Source organism: Anastrepha ludens, chromosome 5 (genome assembly GCF_028408465.1).
Source record: "Anastrepha ludens isolate Willacy chromosome 5, idAnaLude1.1, whole genome shotgun sequence".
In the NCBI taxonomy this organism is placed as follows: domain Eukaryota; kingdom Metazoa; phylum Arthropoda; class Insecta; order Diptera; family Tephritidae; genus Anastrepha; species Anastrepha ludens.
In genome coordinates, this window is record NC_071501.1 from 72509495 (window position 1) to 72530593 (window position 21099).

The following is a 21099-nucleotide window of genomic DNA, read 5'->3' on the forward strand; positions in this document are numbered from 1 at the left end:
CTAATTGCAATCAGTCATTGAATATACTCACATTCCATTAAAAATGCTGCGTCTCACCTACGAAACACAGTGTACAAAACACTATGCTTTTTAGATAAGAATTCTAGTAAAACATGAGTATTCTAACTAATACTATTATTATATTAGAAAAAGTAAAATTCTTAAAAATGTGTATAAAAATGATAATAGTTAACAGTATTTTTCTTCTTTGTAAAGAAAACAGATTTTTTTAATAACCCATATATCTTTTACGATTTCCGAGCAGAAATTGTTGGAGGAAGTTCTGGCGGAGAAGGACAATGTCGAGGATCTGAATGACGCTTGTGAATTGCTCATGGAGCACAGCGCTTGCACGCGTGTACGTGATCAGACAGTGGAGACACAGGCTAACTACACTAAACTGCTGACATCAGCACAAGGTTAGTGTTTTTTATTGTAGAGTTTGAGACATTCGGCACATTTGCTGATTGATTTATTTCTCAGGTCTTGTTTCTAAGATTGAGAAGAATCTCTCTGATCATACCGAGTTCTTGAACTACAAGAAGGAAATGGATGCCTGGATTGAGAAGGCGCAACAAATATTGGATGGCTGCACTGCGGATGGTGATGTTAGCGAAATCGCGCAACAATTAGAAACCGTTAATGTAAGTTGAATTACTATAAAAGTGAATTTGCGTTTTTGATAATCTGATAATCTTAATCGCTGCTCTGTTTACCACCAACGTAATCACATTAAAATAATATAAGGGTACGATATGCGCCAATTAATAAGACCTCGGTAAATTTCATAGCTATTTGTGAGTGAATTTAGTTAAAAATAATAGTAAGAAATAGCGCTTATGCCTTTTGTTGGAAGTGTGGTCGAGCTTCTCCTGCTATTTGTAATGTGCTTCATGATGTCTTTCCACAAATAGAGTCTATAGATCCCAGTTCCATGCCGCCCCCGAACGGCTGATGCTTCTTTATGAGCATCTTTTTCACGGCATAAATACAGTCAAAGGTTTGCCATTGTCTGCCAAGGGGCCTCCGCTATAAGAAAAAACTTTTTCTATTATATAATTTGGTGTCTCATATCCGGAGTTACAAATTTGGGCACTACCGGCCAGGAAATAAAGGGGTTTTCAATTGGCGGGTCGATTTTGGCGCCCTGTGGCAGCCATTTTGTTTTGGTGACATCTGTGAAATCTTTTAAAAATTCTAGGTTGCTCCTATTTTTCTTTTCAAATAATTTCCTTCTTTCTCTCTTCCCACAGTCGCTTGCTTCTCGTCTACCCGAAGGTCAACATCTGCTCGGCATGGTACAAGATGCCTACACGAAAGCTTCGAATGTGACACCCGAAGGCAAGCAGGAGGTATTGCGTGATCTTATGACTAAAGTACGTGAGGACTGGGATGCATTGGGACTCGCTGTCAAACAGAAGTTGACAGACTTGAAACAAGCACAAAATCGCTGGTCCGACTTTGCCAACAATCGCGATAAGCTCGAGAAATGGCTTACCGCCACTGAAGATACACTTAAAATCGCTCCCGATACTAAGGGTGAATTGAGTGAAATGAAGACACTTCTCGAACGCTACAAAGCACTGCAGATTGAAATCAAACAGAAGGGAAACGACATCGAGAATTTGTTGGGCGAAGCTAAAGGTTTGGGCACCGAAGTGGATGCTGTGCACCAAAAGCAGGCACGTTGGGACAAAGTGAAGAATGATTGCGCCACCTACATTAAGGGTCTCGAAAACGAAATGGCTGACTATAATGCCTATCATCAAAGCTTGCAAGATATCGAGAAATGGCTACTGCAAATTTCCTTCCAACTTATGGCACATAACTCACTGTTCATTTCGAATCGCGAGCAAACAGAAGAACAAATCAAACAACATGAAGCACTGTTGGATGAAATACAAAAATATCAATCGAATTTGGATGATTTGAATGCCAAGGGACAAGCGCAAATTAAACGTTACGCACCGACGACACCGGCCATACGCGACACCGTCGAAGAGCAGCTGAAGAATATTCAGGAAAGCTATAATTCGCTGTTACAGACGTCAGTGCAAATCAAGAATCGTTTGCACGAGTCGTTGGCGAAATTCAAGGAATATGAGGATACCTTGGACAGCATAATGCGCAATTTGGAGGCCTATGAGCCGGTTATACAAAACGAACTCGATGCGCCGGCCACGAGTTTGGAAATTGCGCAACAGCAATTGAAGTGTGCGCAGGTGAGTGTGACTGTGAAGTGCTAAGCAACGGGAGTAAGATTTTTATTACTTTTTGTGCTTAAAACAAATTATATTTAGTATTAAAATAACGAAAATAGATTTATTAAAAAAAGTATATTAATAATGACGAACACTATTTTTGATTTTTTTTAACTTATCTTTAATAATTTCTAAACATTGCATTTGCTCAGGATTTGCAAAACAAGCTGAACAACGAAAAATCGCGCCTTGCTGCTGCTGTACAAGCGTGTGAAGCTGCCACTGCTTCCATCAGCCGCCCCAGCTCTCCGCTGGAGACTGCTATGCAAGCCATACCCGAACGCGAGCTCATTGTGCGCGCGAAGCTGGAAGATTTGCTGGATCAAGTAAGTTGTTGACTAAGTTTTTGGGGGCAATTATGCATTTATACAAAAGAAAGGCTTTACAACGCTTAGTAGAGCGCTTATATAAGAGTGTAATTATTGCGTAGAAAATGAGTAATACCGATTGAGCGTTAACACCTGTTGTCAGAACACATTCGAAATCCCTATTTATTTCTCTACTGATTTATTTTTTATAATTTAAATTTACTAATTGTTTTTGTAATAATTTTCTAATTAATTGTAATCCGCTGCACTTACACTACAATGCGCACTGCTATTTTTCAACAATACAAAAACAAAAATACCCTACCTGCTCATTTAACCACCTCCCGCAACAATTCCTTACGCCAAAAAAAAAAAAAACGAACAAAAACAAAATTTCAAAACGCATAAAGATGCCGAGCTCTGCCAACCAAGCATTGCACTCAAGCAACATCGCCGCTAAAGCAGATGTCGATGTTGATCTACAAGAGGCTAATGACGCTCTGCACGATCCAGCTGCTCAGGAGTGCACAAATAGCAAAATCATGCGTTCGACTAGCGAGCGTGTAAACAAGCTTAACGCACTAATCACTAAGGTAAGTTTGGCGCCTGTTGGCATACAAAACTTTCGACCACTCTGACGCTGCTGATATTGTAATGCTTTTCTTAATGCTTTAGTTTTGTACTAATTTTCGTGCTAAACCTGCAATTTGGGTCACAGCAACAAAATTTTCTATTCAAAATCGTTTAACAAACTCTCCAATATATAAATACATACATACAAACACACATATACACTTACATGCATACGTATATATAATATGTTTTGAAAGGTTTTTGGGCAAAATTTCACATTCGCTGAATTAGGTTCGTTGGGCATTATTTTCTTTTGTTTTTTTCTTTGTTTTTGTACTATAAAAAACAAATTTTTGCTTTCTTCATCTATTTAGGTGCAATCCCACTTGGGTGGATTGACCGCTTCAGTGAGTGAATTAGAGCAACAACAGAAACAACGCGCCGAGCTACAAGATTGGGTTAAGAAGCAGCAATCAGCGGTTTCCGATTGGTTAACACGACCATGCAAGTTGCGTCCCGAAGCTGCTAAGCAGGAGCTAGTAGCTATGAATGATTTGTTGAATTCCATTGGCGACAAACGTTCACAATTGATGTTGGAAATGACTGGATCATGTAAGTATTTGAAAATGCAAGCATCAACTGGCGAGTAGCCTGATTGTACTGAGATGAAAATCTCCTCTTTCAATTAAGTTTAGACGGTAGAGTAACACTGGGTGATATTCACTCTAGCTATAGCCAAAATAGAGAAATCTCAACTTTTCTCTATCAAGTACTCTACAAGGTAGACCATTGGTACCTCTCCTCTAGAGTTAGTTTGCTATATCCCTGGGTCCAAATGAAGCTAAAATTTTTTTGGGTTGCACTTAAACTAAAAACTTAAGACTGTTGAGAAGGTTAAAATTGCCGCTGCTGTGTATTATTTACTGCAATATGACGAGCAAAATGAAAAAAAAACAGAAATTGTTGGCTGAAGAAACGGTATAATAAACGACCCATAATGTAGACCGCTACCTAAAAAATTACAAAACATACAGGAAGAAAAACCATCTACAGCCATCCAGTGCAGTGGTGGAAGGGAGTAAAGGGATCTAGGCTGGAGAACTGCCTCAGGCACGGAAACTCAAGTGCCTAGCCGCCAAGCCCGGGCATTTGCAAAGAAAGTGTTCAAGAGTCTTTCTCTGCAGGATCCCCACCGCCACAGCAATGGGGGCGAACATAAGTCCAAGCTTATCCGCATGAGTTCCGATCACCCAGTGACCGGTGAACGCAGCTCTGAGTTTGTAAATTGAATAGCGGGAAATCCTCTGCACTTCAAGCGTCCTGCTTCTGTCGTACTGAGGCCAAAGTGGTTTTGAGATTAGATTTGATTCTTTATGAGGTTTGCACTTCGACCTCTTGGTTCTTGTTTTTGAGATAGCACACGATAGGATACAACTCCATCTGTCTTGCGCTTTTTAAGAAAGAAATTGTGCAGTTTCCCTTTAATAATGGTCAAGAGGGTACCGGTGTCTGAGGTGGGGACAACTGAAACGGGTCTTTCGACCACTTCCGGGCAAGATAATCGGTAATTTCATTTCTTTCTAAGTCCTATGCCCTGGAACTCAGATAAGATAAATGTTTCCTGCACGTTTGATACATTTGATCTCCTTGTAAGAGTTGACTAGAAGAGCGATACAATATGACGACGACAGGGCCTTGATCGCAGCTTGACTAACGGAAAATATTTTTATGTCTCCCTCCCAATTGCGATCCCTAAGCATTTTGAATGATTGCAGGATCGCGAAGACCTTTGCTTGAAAAAACTACTAATTTTCGGCAGTTTAAAGTAAACTGAAATGTTGGCTGATTTAGAGAAAACTCCCGCTCCAAGATTTCATCTTGGATTCTTCGGTGAAAACAGAGGTACCTATGTTCGTATAGATTCTCCTCTTCTTCCAATCCAGCCTGTTTAGAAAGATAGCCTTAGCACAACCCATAAAACCCAGTTTGCGAATGGAGAGACCATGAATACAACCATAACGGCTCAAATAAATAGACAATAGACAATAGACTCAGGCCATCGTTTGTGCTTCAGTTATTCTTTGAAATTTGAGTTTACATCGGTTTTCGTCTCTCTATCGTTAGAAAAGTTCTGCTTCACTTAACTTGAATGGAAGAGCTTTGAACTTACTAATGATCTCAAACACGAAAGACCTGGCTTCTTACGGACTAATAGGACACTGGTTTTGGCCACCAGGTGCAGATACGTCTTCTGTAGGCAACAAACATCTAACTTCACCTGTCATTCTGACTTTTTCACATTCCCTTGTTAAGTTCCTTGTTTAAACATTCCCATTTCCCCCTTACTTTCAGTGGCTGACGAAGACACCGATCTCGACGATAATCTCGACAAACTCGAATCCGAGCTGATGGACGCTATCGCCAAGAAACAAGCTGGCCAAAATGATATCGACAGCTACCGACAAGGTGTGCAAGATGTTCAAAACTGGTTCGACTCGCTAATCAAACGCATGGATGTATTGGATAAGGGTTCTGGTTTGAATTGTGGTCAGAAGGTGGCTGCCATCAATGAAATCAAAAAGGAATTTGAGGAACAGGGTCCCACCAAAATACAAGAACTGAAGGGCAAGGCGGCACAGGTTGCTGAGATTATTAGCAACTTGGATGGCCAGCAAGTAGAAGAGCAAATGAAATCGTTGGACCGTCGTTACGCTGATCTTGGTAAGCGTATCGATCGTAAGGCACAACTCTTGGATGTCACCAATAAGGGTGTTGATGGTGCTAGAGGCGAAATTGATCAACTGCACAACTGGGTCAAGGATAAGATACAAGAGCTACAAACACCCACTGTTATGGGCTATGAACCAAAAGCTGCTGAAGCACGTCAACAAGCCATCAAGGGTATTATGAAGGAGGCTGAGGCAAAGAAGTCACAGGCCGATGCTTTGGAGAAACGAATTGCCAATATGAAACCTGAACTTGAACCTGTTGAGTACGCACAACTTGAATCTGCTCTACGCCAATTGAACTCAGAGCAAAAGAATCTTTTAGAAGTGCTGAAAAGCGAATTGGATCGTGCATTGGACGCATCCAAAGCACGCAAAGCGCTCGAGGTTGATTTGGAAAAGGCGCGCGCTTGGTTGAAATCGAAGATTGCCGAAGTGCGCAAATTGCCTGTGTATCATCCACTGCCATCGTCCGAAATTGAGAAGAAATTACAGGAGAACAAGAAGTACGATGATGAAGCCAAACAATTCAACGATTCAGTATTGAGTGATGTACAACGCCAAGCGGCAAATATAATGAAGGACTGCCCGGAGGCAGATAGAGCAGCTTTGCAAAAAATACTTGATGAAATAGCAGGCGATTATCAAACGTTGAAGGAAGAGAGCAGCAAGCGTGCTAAGGCGTTGGGTGATCTTTTGCAGGGACGCAAAGCATTCGAGGATACTATGAAAAATATGGGTGATTGGTTGAATGAGATTGAGACCGCTACCGCTGGTGAATTACGCACCACCAGCGTGCCAGTTTTGGAGGAGCAAATGGCGCACTACAAAAAATTGCTGGCAGACGCTGAAGGCAAGGCCGACTTGATGAACAATGTTGCTGAGCAAGGCAAGGGTATATTGCCCACACTAAGCAATCCTGATAAATTGAAACTTAATGACGACATCAAAAACTTGAAAGACCGTTACGGCAAAGTAACGCAGAATATCAAGGATCGCGTCAATACACTTGCGGATCATATCAAGAAATACAAGGATGCTAAGGGCAAATTAGCCGACTGCATGCAATTCCTCAGTACTATACAACAACGTTTGCGCGATTTAAACAAACCTATCGGCTCAAAGATCGAAGACGTTCAAGACTTGCTGGGCGCATATGAGGACATTCTCAAGGAACTTAAGGACAGCAAGAACAAGATGGGCGACATACAAATGGATGATTTGCCTGAGTTGCAGAGCATATTACAGCAACAGGATGATATGATCAAACTGATTGAAGATCAGTTGGCTCATTTGCGTCAATTGTTGTTACTTCGTGAGCAGTTTATTGCGCTGATCAATGAGATTATCGCTTTCATCATGAAGTACACTGATGTTATAATCGACATTGAGAACTCGCCTGACAGCTTGGAGGACAAAATCAATAAATACGATGGTGTGATTGTTAAGATTCAAGAATGCGAGGGTCTTCTCGCATCCGCTACCGACAAAGGACAGAAGATTGCATCTGAAGGAACAGCTGCCGACAAAAATAGCATCACTGAGCAATTACAATCGCTGAAGAATCAATTGCAGAATTTGCGCAAGGCTGTCGAGTCACAACGCCAAAAGCATCAAGTGCAACTCGAACACCATCGCAAAATGGCTGCCGAACTCTCTGAAATTCTTGATTGGTTGCATAACAATGAAGCTTCCGCCAAGTCGCGTCCACTATTGGATCGCGATCCCGAATCTGTGGAACATGAAATACAAAAGCATCAAAAGTTGTGCAATGAAATCCAAGAATATTTGAATAAATTCAACAAAATCAATGATAGCGTCAAAACTGAGGTAGGCATGCCCAGTTCATTGGTCGAAATGCTTTCCGAGGGTCGTTCATTGGTCTCCTCATTGCCACAAGAGCTTGAAGATCGCGAGAAATACTTGATTAATAACCGCGACTCGCGCCTTGAATACATGAAATTGGTGGCCAAGTTCAATGATTGGGTGCATGAAGCAGAGACACGTCTCCAAAATAGCCAACATGGAATCGACTATGAAAATCTTGTACAAGACTTGGAAGAGCACAAAATCTTCTTCGGCAATGAGACACCCATCAAGAATTTGGTACATAAACAAATCCAAGAGGCAGCCGATAAAATCTGGCCATCGTTGAACAACTTTGAACAGTCGGAATTATCCAGAGAATTGGCGCAATATCAAACAAAATTAGCAAATACCTTTGCAACGGCGAAATCGCAACAAGGTGAATTAGAGAAGGAAGTCGAGCGTTGGCGCGAATACCAACAGTCGGTGGAGCGCGTTAAAGCGACCATCGAGCGTAGCAAGTTCAGCGATGAACCGGTGCAGAATTTGGCCGGCCTGCATTTCAACATACAGAAGTTGACGCATGCCATCGGCAATGTGCAGGTGAGTTGAAAAAGATTTTAATGTAATTATTTTTAATTATGCAACTATTTTTATTTTTTATTTCAATTCAATTATTCTTAATTATGTAATTATTTTTATTTTTAATTTAATTATTTTTAATTCAATATATGCAATATTTGAGATTCTGACTCAAATATGAGCTCTCGCCTTACTTACCAACTTAGTCACATAGTAGTATGATAGTTACATATTCTAAGTTAGTAGTTATAGTTACTTGGCAAAATCAGCAAAACTCTCGAATGAAGTTTAATTAAGGATTATGAACGTATTAGCTTGGAAATACATTTTTCTAAAAATAAGATTTTTTGAAAATTTTTCATTTCTGTGCAGTAGTAAGGAAGAATTGTGAATCTGCTTCTGATAAGTGGCAAATGATTGCACCTATCTGACGAATGCTATAGGGAATTAAAGACTATTCCTGTTGAACTGTTGACTAAATAGTTAATATGCCCGAGCCCTCCAATCCTGGCCATTGCTCTGTTCTAAATTTATTTATTAATTTTTTTTTAATTTCTTTAAATTTAATTTTTTTAATGAATCCTTCAATGAGCACCAGAATGATTTAATTAATAAATTTAATTTTATGATTTTATTTTATGTTATTCTATTGTTATATTTTTATTTTATTTTATCTCATTTTACTTGGTTTTAAAATTTAAATTCTGCAATTTAACGTAATTTTTTTGATTATATATCATTTTATTTAATACATTTTTTTTATATTTAATTTAATGAATATTTTAAATTTAATGTAAATATTTTATTTGATTTTATTTTATTTCCTTTTTTTACTTTAATTTCATTTTGTTTTACTATTATTTTTAATCTAATTTTTTAAATTTTTTAATTCAATTTAGTTTTTTATATTTCATTATATTACATTTTATTTCCTTCATTTTTTATTCATTTTTATTCTAGTTGCCCTAATTTTAATTAATTGTATATTTTTTTACTTTATTTAGTTTTATTTAATGAAACTTTATTTAATGTTATTGGTGTTAATTTTTAACTTAATTCAATGTAATTTTATTTTATTTAATTATTTTTTATTTAATTATTTTACTTTTTTTAGTATCAGTTGATCTGGTTTTTACTTTATTTTTATTATTTTATTATATTTCTCTTAATTTTGTATTACATATTTTATTTCATTCTATTTTCTCTTATTTTGTTTTATTTTACTTTATTAAATTTAATTTCATTTTAATATTCAAATTCTAAAATTAAAATTTATTATTTTATTATTTTTAATATAATTATTTTGCTGTATTTTATTTAGTTTTGTTATATGAATGTTTTATTTAATTTTATTTAATTTTCTTAGTTTTATTTTATTTCATTTTATTTTTTACAGTATATAATTTTTTATTTTATTTCATTTATTTAAAATTTAAATTCAAAAATTTAATTTAACTTATTTTATTACTTTTAATATAATTTTTTGATTTATGTTTAGTTTAACAATATTTTGTTTTTTATTTTAATGTAAAGACTTTATTATATTTTATTTTATGTTTCTTTTTTTAAATTAGTTTAATTTTTGTTTTATTAATTTTTTTATATTATTTCATTTTAACCTTTTTATTTAATTTCATTTTTTTTAATTTCATTTTAGTTTGTTTTATTTAATTTTATTTTGTATTTTGATTTTTTATTTAATTTTAGCTTGTCTTATTTAATTTTATTGTTTATTTAATTTTTTTTTCAATTTTGTATTTTATTTTTTATGTTTCATTTAATTATATGATATTTTGTTTAATTAATTTCTTATTCTTTTTGATTCTATTTGTCCTTAATATACATTAATTTCATATTATTTTACTTTATTTTATTTAGTTTTATTTAATGAAATTTTATTCAACGATATTTTATTTTATGTTAATTTGTAATTAAATTTTATTTTATTTCATTTTTTTGTATTTAGTTCTTTATTTTTTAATTTTTGTTTTTTGGAGGCTACTTATGTATTTTTATTTATAACCAAAGCGACTATGGGCCACTGTTTATATGTAGCCAGAAATATCCCACATTCATGTCTGGTCTTCACATTCCGCTTTCAATTACTCCTGGCTTGTGATTTTTTTGTTTTAATTTGCTGCCGGCCGGCAAAAGTTGTTAAGAAAGTTGTTCGGTGCGGTTTGATGCGTTTGCCTTTTAAGTCTCTTGCTACGTGTAGCACGCACCACACCCATGTGGACAGGTCAAGAAAATGGCAGATTGCAAGTGAGCGAAATTAGCCAACTGCAAAAACAGAAGTATTCAGAGAGCACAAATGGACTTTAAATACAGCTGCTGCAGCGCAATACTCAGATGAGCAAAAGCCAAAAAACAAGGCAGCAACTCTCAGCTTACTTTGAGTAAAGAGTTAGCTACAAGAAACATGTGGTCAAAGCTTACAATAAAAAAAAGTGAAATATGTGAAAATGTGTTCGAGATAGTATTATCGACTGTTGTATGGCGGCAGCTAAATGACATCATCATCAATATCACCGTCACCATCATAAAACGTCGAGCCAACAATCGCGAATAGGTGGAGTTGAGCTGCTTCAAAGGCATATTATTCTCGTGTGAGAAGGAATATGTGAAGTTAAATTGTTGTTTAATTGAGCTTTTCTATGACTGAGTATTACCATGCAGGGTTAGGCTGGATTGCGTAGGAAGGAAATTGGCCAGAGATTTTATTTGAGTGGATGTACGAGTATATACGCTCACGTATGTATGCATGTAATATAATTTTTTACTCTCCCACAAAATTGCACACCTTACATTTGCATCACTCCCCATCTCTCTTCACTTTTCTCTCTCTCTCTCTGGCTCGCTCCTTCTGAAGTATGCTGGAATTTATGGAAAAGTGTTAGCCGTCTTGGCCATTTGAGGCACATTAGCGCATGGTGGCTTTACGTTTTCTCGATGCGTCAGCTGTTTCCCTGCACATCTTTTTTGGTTTCGCTTGTGCGCTTTAATATTTTCTTCTTTGTTTTTGTTTTAATTTTTCATTTGCTTGCATACAGTTGCATACTCGTACAAGAGTTTCTCTTCAACTTTGCCACATTTCGTTTTGTAAAAACACCGGCTTTTATTGGCTTATTGTGTGTGAGTGTGTGCGTTCGTGCGTATACATGTTTGCTAGTGCATGTGTTTGTGTTGGGGAGAGTGCACATGTTAGTATATTTATATGTCGGCTTAAATTGGAGGCTTTTACTGATTCTTTGGTGCCTACTTTCATAGACATCTCCATACATATAAATATATAGAGTATATGTATGTGTATGAGAGCGCATTAAATTGTTTCCACATATTATTTTATAGTAATTGGAAAAAGTTACTGTAAGAATTAAGGCTCTTCTCCGGTCATAGACAATTAATCTTCTTTTCGGACAATAACTTAAGCCCGCTTAATAACTTTTACCATTTGTGAAGTTTTAACGGTTTTCCATATTTTCTTAATTTTTCAGTTTCTACCGCTTTTCTCTTACCTATATGTACGCGCACATTATATCTTTCATAGTTTTAATTTTCCTTAATTTTCCTGCAGTTCATGTTTTGATCCATAGAGTAAGTATTTTTGTTACCCCACAATTGCAGGGCCTTTCAGTCCTATGTGTCTCTTAATAGCATTACTTGTCAAGTAGCAGACATTTTTTGGTGCTCCAAGCCCGCTGTAAACCGTTTTTCTCTTAGCCGTAGCTCCATACCAATTGAAATTTACATTAGTTTCGGTCTATAAACTAAAAAAATCTTAGCCAAATAAAAGAACACTGGTGAAATCATTAGGCGCATGAAGTTGCAATCTGGTTTTCCTCAAGGGGGCCTTGTCGAATGGGGTTGGCATTTATGCCGGTTCTATTTAACAATTCCACAGGTTGTTCGCCTTTGTTCATTGAGATTGCTTGAGAAGCGCCATAAGTTTAGCCCGTTAATGGCTCCCAGTCGCCCCATATTCTGGCGATGATTAGTTGATAGAAAATATTCGTGCTAAAACAGGCTGCGAGACATGGAAAGATTGACACTTGAACGACACTCTAGTCAATTGGTCAGATTTTTCATCTCAATTTCAGGTACTACCATGTAACTTGGCACAAAGAGTAATACTAATGTAGTGGTTTGCTTTGCCAAACTAAGTTCGAACTAAGAAGAGAACCAAACTCACATAATATAATACAATGAATTAAAACGACCAAATGAGGCAGACACTATGCACACAGATGCTGAGTAAAGTGGCATCCATCTTAACCGTGATTGGAGGGGGCTGGATATGCGGTTTTATAGACCGCTAAGAACTCTCGAATAGCTAGTGGGGCATACTTTTACATATACGAAAAGTTTCTTAAACGAGGTGCGGCTACTCAATAATGAGACTACTCCAGTAAAACATTGTGTTTTGATCTCATATGAATTAACTTACTATTATCACCTTGAACTATCCCTTTCCCTTTCCCTATCCATACAATCAATGTGAATATTTCATTACTCAAAACACTGCCACAAGTCTTCCTCTGTCAGTTTCCTCATAAAGCGTACCACTTTTGGTGGCCCCGAAGGTAGGCGGCGCGTGATCCGGCGGATAAGATGCTTGGTCTTAGGCTACGATGCTGTAAAGTCATGAGAGAGAATGCGAAATGCGCTGGTACTTTGTCTTGGTTTAGAATCTATGACAGGTTCTTTCACAATTCATGTAATTTCTTCCTTGTCCCTTTACGGAGATGGTATAAAATTTAACTTTGGGAACCCAGTGATGCTACCACATCGAACCAGTTTACCAATTTTTTTCAATATTTTTATTTTGACATTGCAAGGCGAACCGCCTTCTTAGAAGCACCTAAACAACTCAAAAACTGAACGCGACAAATACTGATTGGCCTACACTTCTCGCAATAAATTATAAGTTTAAATTCAATTCAACAAGCTTCGAAATTCCTTTGAAATTTCACAACTCCTACTCCTTGCTCTGCTATTACATGCAAGGCCACAAAGAGAGAAGACTTCTCACTGAACAGCTGGCGTCGTTGGATTCTTTGGCATTTGGCGCATGCCTACATTTTCTAACGCTGAGCGAACTTCATTGGACGAAGCGCTGTCATCGGGTCATATTCGTCGAAACATTTCACCCAGTAAAAAAGAACCAGAACGAAATACCCATCAATAGCGCAAAGACGAATTCCCGAATTTCTCCATTAATTCAAATTATTAAAGTTTTAAATATCATTTTTATATTGTGCAAGGTGTTTCTGCAAGTAGGGCAACGTTTGCGTAGAAGTATTGTTAACATTTTTCACTGTCAGCTGATTTTGCCTATTGGCGACAGCGGAAAAATTAAAAATAGTACTTGCTATCGAACGAAATTTTTCGTCCTGTGCAATTTCACATACTGTAGTGATTTTTAATTGTGACAGCCAACATTCGTCCCACTAAATCTGCTAAGTGCCTTGGTTCTGTTAACACTTTAAAGTGGCGTCAATCTTATTATTTAGTAGCCATATCTCATACAGCGTGATGTGTTGATACATAGGTGGATATTAACTATGTTATTAATTTTCCTACAGGCTGCGATAATTTTAAATTCGTTTAAAAATGTATTTGTTTAAGAATTTTAAGTATAATAGTGTCTATATATGTAGATGTATGTTTTTGGATTCAATTTTGTCTTTTTAATTGTTTTTTTACATTCCTTCTCTATTCTCCTAAACTTGTACGCATATTTCGAGTCATTTTTCGTCAACTAATTCAACCGACTACGTAGGCTGCGTTATTTAGCCGTGCCTCAACAACGTGGTTTTTATTGCAAAATTTGTTATTTTTTTATGTTAATTTTTCCACATGTACGAGTACTCTTTCATCTTGTCTGAGTGCCGGCTTTTGGCTTCGTTCATTTTATAAACATACGTGGTTGTTCGTATGTGTGCATGCAAATATGGTTGCTTTTGTTTTTATTTATGCAGCAGTGCTGTCGTTTCAAGTTTTTTGAACGGACTGAAAGTTCCCAAAAGAAGGGAGTATTTCGGAGTGGGACAAAGGAAAGTGTATTGAAGTCTCAGGAAATGTAAAAATATTTAAAACCATCCGCTTCCGAGAGTCTAGGCATCGAAAGTCACTAAATTATTCATTATTACCCTTACTAAAGTTTGCTTTTGCCTGTTTTTTGAAGATAAGGTGTTTAATGCGAGAAAATTCATACAAAGTAAGGAATTCGCTAAGAATATTCACTTTTGAATACTTTGAAATTGTTTATTATTTTACATTTGTATGATATTGCTAATCATTAATCTTGTATGAAAAAAACTGCGATGTTCTGCAAAAACTTTTGTTATTATAATTTATAATAAAATATAAAAATATTATAATAAAATAAAAAAAGTTGTAATTTTTGCTAAGAATTCGAAAAATTGCCTTGGTTTGGGCAAATGCAAACTTTGATAACAAAAAATGTTTTTCCGTGTATTAGTAACGTAAACAAATCCAGCATCCAAAATTCAGAAGTCAGATCAAAAAATCGAATTTATTATAATTCATTTTAAAATAAAGTGGCACTGCCATAAGATATTAGTGCTCGTTCATCTATAGGCCATTTTATAACCATGTTCGTAATCAAAGTAGTTTCGGTATGACCAGTTCAACTTCTGTCCATGTGAGTGTCATCCATAAATCGAATCATGATTTGTTTATAATATACTTGCATTGACTGTTATTTAAGAGAAAAAGTTTTTAAGTGAATTTATAAAAATATCACCACCAAATCATTTATATTTTTTAGCCCCTCGTTTCTGTAACTTTTATGAATAGGGTGAACTTTAATGAACAGAGTTTCATTGAAATCTAAGTAATTGGAACAAAGGCTTCATACTTCACTAAAACGATTATACCACTAGAACAATATAAGTTCTTGGTGGGCGCCAATCTTTCAAGCTTTGACAATACAATAATTTTTAAATATCAGGGAATTGACGGTAAACTATTTCCAATTGCATTTTTTATTAAGCTGTTTTCCGGCCTAATACTATTAGTGGTATAGTAATGCTTCGACACATTTTTTCAAGCCTGAGTATATTCGTAGTTTCACCTGAAGTGTTTTTCAAGAAACTTTATATATATTTTTTCTATTCCTTGCCATAATTAGCCTTCAGTTTGTTATGAATAACAAAATTAAGATTTCATTGATCGGTGTTTTTGTCGCAGTTGACTGCGAATTTGTGACTTTCACGTTTTGTTGATACTTAATAGTTTCATTGTATATCGGGGTTGTTTGAAGTGTGCTTATCAAACATCTCAGTCATCTTTTTTCGGGAACTTTATTTAGACATCTATTGATTCTCAAAAATTTATGTCGCATAAGAATTTTAGAAAATGATTTGAAATTCAATAATATATTTTTCGAAAATGACTTAACTTAATTTTTTCTAGTTTTTCGAATAATGTCTTGTTGTTTTTGAGGTTTTTTATCCCAAGAGAGTAATCAATAGTTTTAGAAATATGTTTTTACTACAACACTGACTGCAATTTGTCGTTTAAAAGAATACGGATTCACAGTTTTTTAAACTAATGAAATGAATACTCAAAATTAATGTGGGGTAATATCAATTTACATACATCGAATTATGTAGGATGCTTTACAACATTGTTTTATTCTAATTCAAGATTTAAGTTCTTAACCGACCTTGCTTCTAATTTAAACTCCTTTGAAAAGAGTGGTGATGTAGTGGAATAAAGAGGGACGTACGTCTAAATCGTAGTGAAAAACTCCATTCGGAGTTACGGCGACAGCACTGTCTTACCTGCTGGTCTCAGCGTCTCGTTGCGGCTTATACGAGTACATTTACTCTCTGTGCTCTGTATGTACGCATACATGTAAGTTTGTATGTATGAATGCAACACCTCACGTTTGCCGCCTAGCCCGCCGGCTTTTATTACTACCTTTTATTATGTCTATTTGACGTTTTTTCGTACACACACATCCCCCCTTAGACACATTCGTATAATATGGATGTATTAGTGTAAAGTATTTCTGTTCTGCTCACGGTTGCCACTTGCAAACAAAAAAATAGCCAACCAAAATCTAAGAAAAAGCAACCAAAATAAGAAAAAAATGATTTTTATTCTTTTTTATTACAAAAAAGAAAAAAAATACAGTTACGAAAACCAAAAGGTATGGGTACAGTAATAATAATTCATATTTCATACATACGTACATATACATATGTAACAACTTGTAAAATTAACCAAAATATGTGTATGTTCAACCACATTGTTAATAATTAAGTAATTTAGTGTGCCGAATGACGGACTCTTAGGCCCTAAGAGATCTTTTGTGTCCCAGTACATCTTTCAAAAGCAGTTAATACTTCTTCTTTTGACTGGCACTAGCACTATTAGGTATATTAAGTATATTACATCCGATTGAATTTAACCTAGATGTTCCCTGTCTCTGGTTGGAAATTGGCTGATAACCAAATTCTTTTAGTATCCCTTCAAATTTCAAAATGTCTGAAACAGGAGCATTCTCGATTTCATTCGAATCTATTTGATCTCGTTGAAAGACGCAGTCTTGTCTTTGCCAAGGCAACACAGTTGGCAAAGAAACTTCGAAATGTATAAATTATTATTCTCTTCCTATAGCAATACCGTCCAGTGCGACTAAATTAAAAGTTTATTTTAATAGATTTGATGATCATTCTTACTATCGCATACTTTTTTTAAAGGGAAAAGAGATAATTTTTTAGTAAAAAACAACCAAATCAAACCAAATAACTAATTAAAAAAAAATAAGAAGAAACCATCCAAGTTTGGTTGAAAACTGCCAACAGTGGCAACCGTGGTGCTGCTCGCTCGTTTGCAAACACGCAAACATACCGACGTACATACACACATACTTGCCCACATTACGAGTTCATACCACATAATACATCCATATCGGCGGCGCTTCAAGTTTTAGCGATTTTTTGAGCGGCGCATGAAATCATTTCCAGTTGAGACGTCGTCGGTAACGAGTGTGAATTTAAAATTCCTAAATGATCAAAGTGTAACTTCTGTGTCGTCATCACAAAGCAACAACAAATAAAAAGGGCAAAAGCGAAAATATAAAATAAAAGAACACACTTTGGTGACGAGGTGAAAAATTCAAGTCTAGCCAAAATTAAAGCAAGTTTAAGTTTAAACGAGAAAAAAGCTGCAAACTTATACAAAATTAAAGTGATATACTTGTAAACATTAATTTGTAGCAAAAAACAAAAAAGAAAACATTTGTGGACACACGTCGCCAGCTTGAAACGCTGTCGCCATTCTGACCATCAGAAATATACATACAAACAAACACACCCGTACGCACATATTTTATGTGTACAAGTTTTAAATGAAACATACAGCAACGACAAATACAACAGTGAATAAAAGTGCAAAGGGATTTTTCCAACATTATTATTGTGCAATTCAATTGTGAAAAGAAGTGACAACGTGTTCAAGATTTATGTACTTCCGAAAAATCGAGTAGAAAAATCAATTACTGTCTTCAAAGCATTTTTCGTGCTTTTAATTTTGAATTTCGCATACGAGTAAGGTGAGTCGCCACTGTCATTGTGAGTAGTACTTCCGGTGTATTTTAGTAGGAAATTCGTTCCGAATATCCGCACAGATTGTAGATTTCCCAGCTTGTCAAAAAAAAAAAATGTTTTTTTCGCCTACGAATATGCGAAAATCCTTCGGCAAAAATGTGTTCATTGTGTAATTTGCGTGGCACGCACAATGCCGACATCAGCCGAACAGTTTGTACCCACACATCAATGCGTTGCCCTTTTTTGTTGCCACTGCCTTGGGAATAGTGGATTCAAGTGCCAACGTGTCGGGCCAAAAAAATTAAATAAAGTATAAGTAATAAAATTGTTTGAATTGTTGTATGTACGTGCACACTAAATATATTCACATAGTTACTTAGCTATCCATATAATGAGTGGGGAAGCTAAAAATTAAAAAGAAATGTTAAACAAATTTTCATGAAAAATAAAATAAAATAACAAAATCATGAAAAATGAATAAAATGATTTATACATGCATATGCGTCTATTAAATAGATATATTTGTGCATCAAATGAATCGGAAGAGTACAAATTACAAAAGTAAATTAAAAATAATGAAATTAAATTTAGAGTAAAATAAAGTAATGAAATATGGAACAAATGTATGCGCATAGAAATATGTGTATCAGTTTAAACAGCTACATAACTCCTTATGCATGAGTAAGAGAGTACGAAAATTTAAAATAAAATACAAAATTAAAAAAAACAAACATTTAAATAATTGAAATAAAAATTAGACAAATTTTTTAAATTTTTAAATTAAATACATTTTTTTTTTTAATTAAATTAAATAATCAAATGTGTACGCATACATTCGAATATACAAATATATACGTACGTAAGTTTACATCGCAACATGCATAAGCACAATTAAAAATGAAAAATATTAAACGATAAAAAATAAATTTGAATTTTGAAAAAAGTAAATTGCTAAAATATGGAAAAAATAAATAATTAATGCTTGCACTCGTTCATGCGCACATAATTAATGAAAAATTAATAATCAAGAAAATTTTACATTTAGCAAAAATAGAATTGACAATAAAATGAAATAATAAAATACGAAAAAATGTAACTGCAAACACATGTATGTGTGAGCATTTATATAAATTTGAATTGTTTGTTGATAATTTTAATTATATTAAATGAAAATAATAAAAGAAATTTAATATTAAAAAAAAATATATACAATACATAAATAATTGTTTAAAAAAAATATATTAAAAAAGAATATTAAGAAAAAAAAATTGAATACAAATAATAAGAATAGTCTAATAACAGCGTTGCGATGTTGCCAAGTCCTGGCTATTAATTTATTTTTTAGTTTCTTTATTTTTTTTTTATAAAATTGTAGTATCTATAAATGAAGTATAGTTTCATTAAAGATATATCTAGTTAAAAAAATGTTTACATTTTCATCAAAATTTCAAACTATTTATTCAGAAATTCTAAAAAAAGTTAGTGTACGACATTTTATAGTCCATTAAATTTTGGTATAATAAGCTGAAAGTTTAAATTGGCTCAAAAATCGAGTTGACTTTTAGCATTTTTTTCTGGCATTTTGTTTGTATATTTTCATGTAAAAATAATTCGAGCATTTGTTTGATGAAACAAAATGCATAATACCGTGAATAAAAAAAATTATTAAAACCTATGGGAATTAGAGCCACTTTTAAACTAGCACAATATTATAAAAATTGAATGGGTTGAAACTGCATGCCCGGAATTTTTTTTTACTTCTAACTAAAAATTATCTATGTAATTTTGATGACAATTTGTTGATTTTTTTCTTTTTAATTTTGTGCTAAGTTTAAAACTTTTAGCTATGTGATTTTTGTTGTAGTATCTACGAATTATATTTTTACAAAAAAAAAAAATGTTAAAATTAAATAAAAATAATATACATTGCTTTGCAATAGGCCGCGCTGCTTTTATTGTGATCGCAGGTGTACATACATATATATTCTTAAAAGTTTACATCGCTACATGCATGCATATGCATATAATCAGTAAGAAAAGTAAATATAGCTATAAATAGCAATGAAAAGTAAATATTAAAATATTGGAAAAAAATAAAATAAAATAAATAAAATAGAAATATATATATAAATGCATGATATCAGCATATAATCACATGTGTCATACTTATTGAATGTTCAAATGCCAAAATTGAAAAAAAATTTAATTAAAATAATAATTAATAAATAAAATAAAAAATAAACAAATTTAACAAAATTGGAAAAAAAAAATTTTATAATTAATAAAAAAAATATTAAATGAAATAAAATAAAGAAATAAAAAAGCTACAAATTTAAATAACATAACCCACTAGAGTTATTTAAAAATTCTAAAAAAATCGAATCGCATCAGCTTGAAAGTGTAGGAATGTCATTAAGTTTATTTACTTATTTAATTTCTCATAATTTGACTTAAGTTTTTTATTTAGCACCTATTATTAATTTAGCACCCACTAATTAGTACTGATTAAAAGCTTAGTACTTATTATTTAAAATCTCCAAAAATCCACTTTTATTTAAACAGAAACATATATATGTGTATGATATTATGTATATATATATATTATTACTACAAATTACTTTCAGTAAAAACATCTTGTTTTCATTAATTCCAAAGCTCAACAACAACACAAAAAATAAACATAAAGGAACATATGCTTTAATTTTTTTCTTACATTTTCTCTTTCTTCTTCTCTACTACGTTCTTTGCACACACTCACACCCATAGAGCCAAACGAGTGACATCACTCTCGCCAATCAACAAGCACAGGGACTTATACGTGAAGCAGACGCGCGCAACCGTCAGCTGATTGAACAGGATAACGCTGCATTGAATCGTTTGTGGAACGAATTGATTAAAGGACTTGAGACACGTCGCGATTCGTTACAGAGTATTGCCGAACGTTGGGACGATTTTGAAAATCGCTTGCATAGCTGGGAGAAGGCAATTAGCCGTTTGGAAGATAAATTCCGCAATGTCGACCCAGTAGTTAGGTCGCGCCGTCATTTGGAAGATACGAAGAATGTCATCCAGGTGAGTGAAAATTAATTTCAAATAAATTGAATTTTATGATACATATAATGCAGACACATATGCTCTGTTTATAACGGTATCATATTGATACGAGTGGTAAAAATAGTGTTGGTGGGGAAAAACTTTAGTTGAATTAAAAGTTTTCCCTATATAAATTATATAAATGCGAATACTTCTCTGTGGAGCA

General features: G+C 34.4%; 1 protein-coding gene across 15 annotated transcripts in view; it reads left to right on the forward strand.

The window, feature by feature from the left end:
• The window catches only part of LOC128865064 (muscle-specific protein 300 kDa), a 286723-nt gene that overhangs the window by 134256 nt on the left and 131368 nt on the right, over positions 1-21099 (forward strand). For all 15 annotated transcript variants that reach the window (XM_054104992.1, XM_054104990.1, XM_054104996.1 and 12 more), the window contains 7 exons: positions 266-419; positions 484-644; positions 1254-2222; positions 2414-2587; positions 3517-3754; positions 5495-8277; positions 20607-20912. In XM_054104992.1, the coding sequence (XP_053960967.1) occupies positions 266-419; positions 484-644; positions 1254-2222; positions 2414-2587; positions 3517-3754; positions 5495-8277; positions 20607-20912 (4785 nt within the window). The remainder of the gene's footprint in view (positions 1-265; positions 420-483; positions 645-1253; positions 2223-2413; positions 2588-3516; positions 3755-5494; positions 8278-20606; positions 20913-21099) is intronic.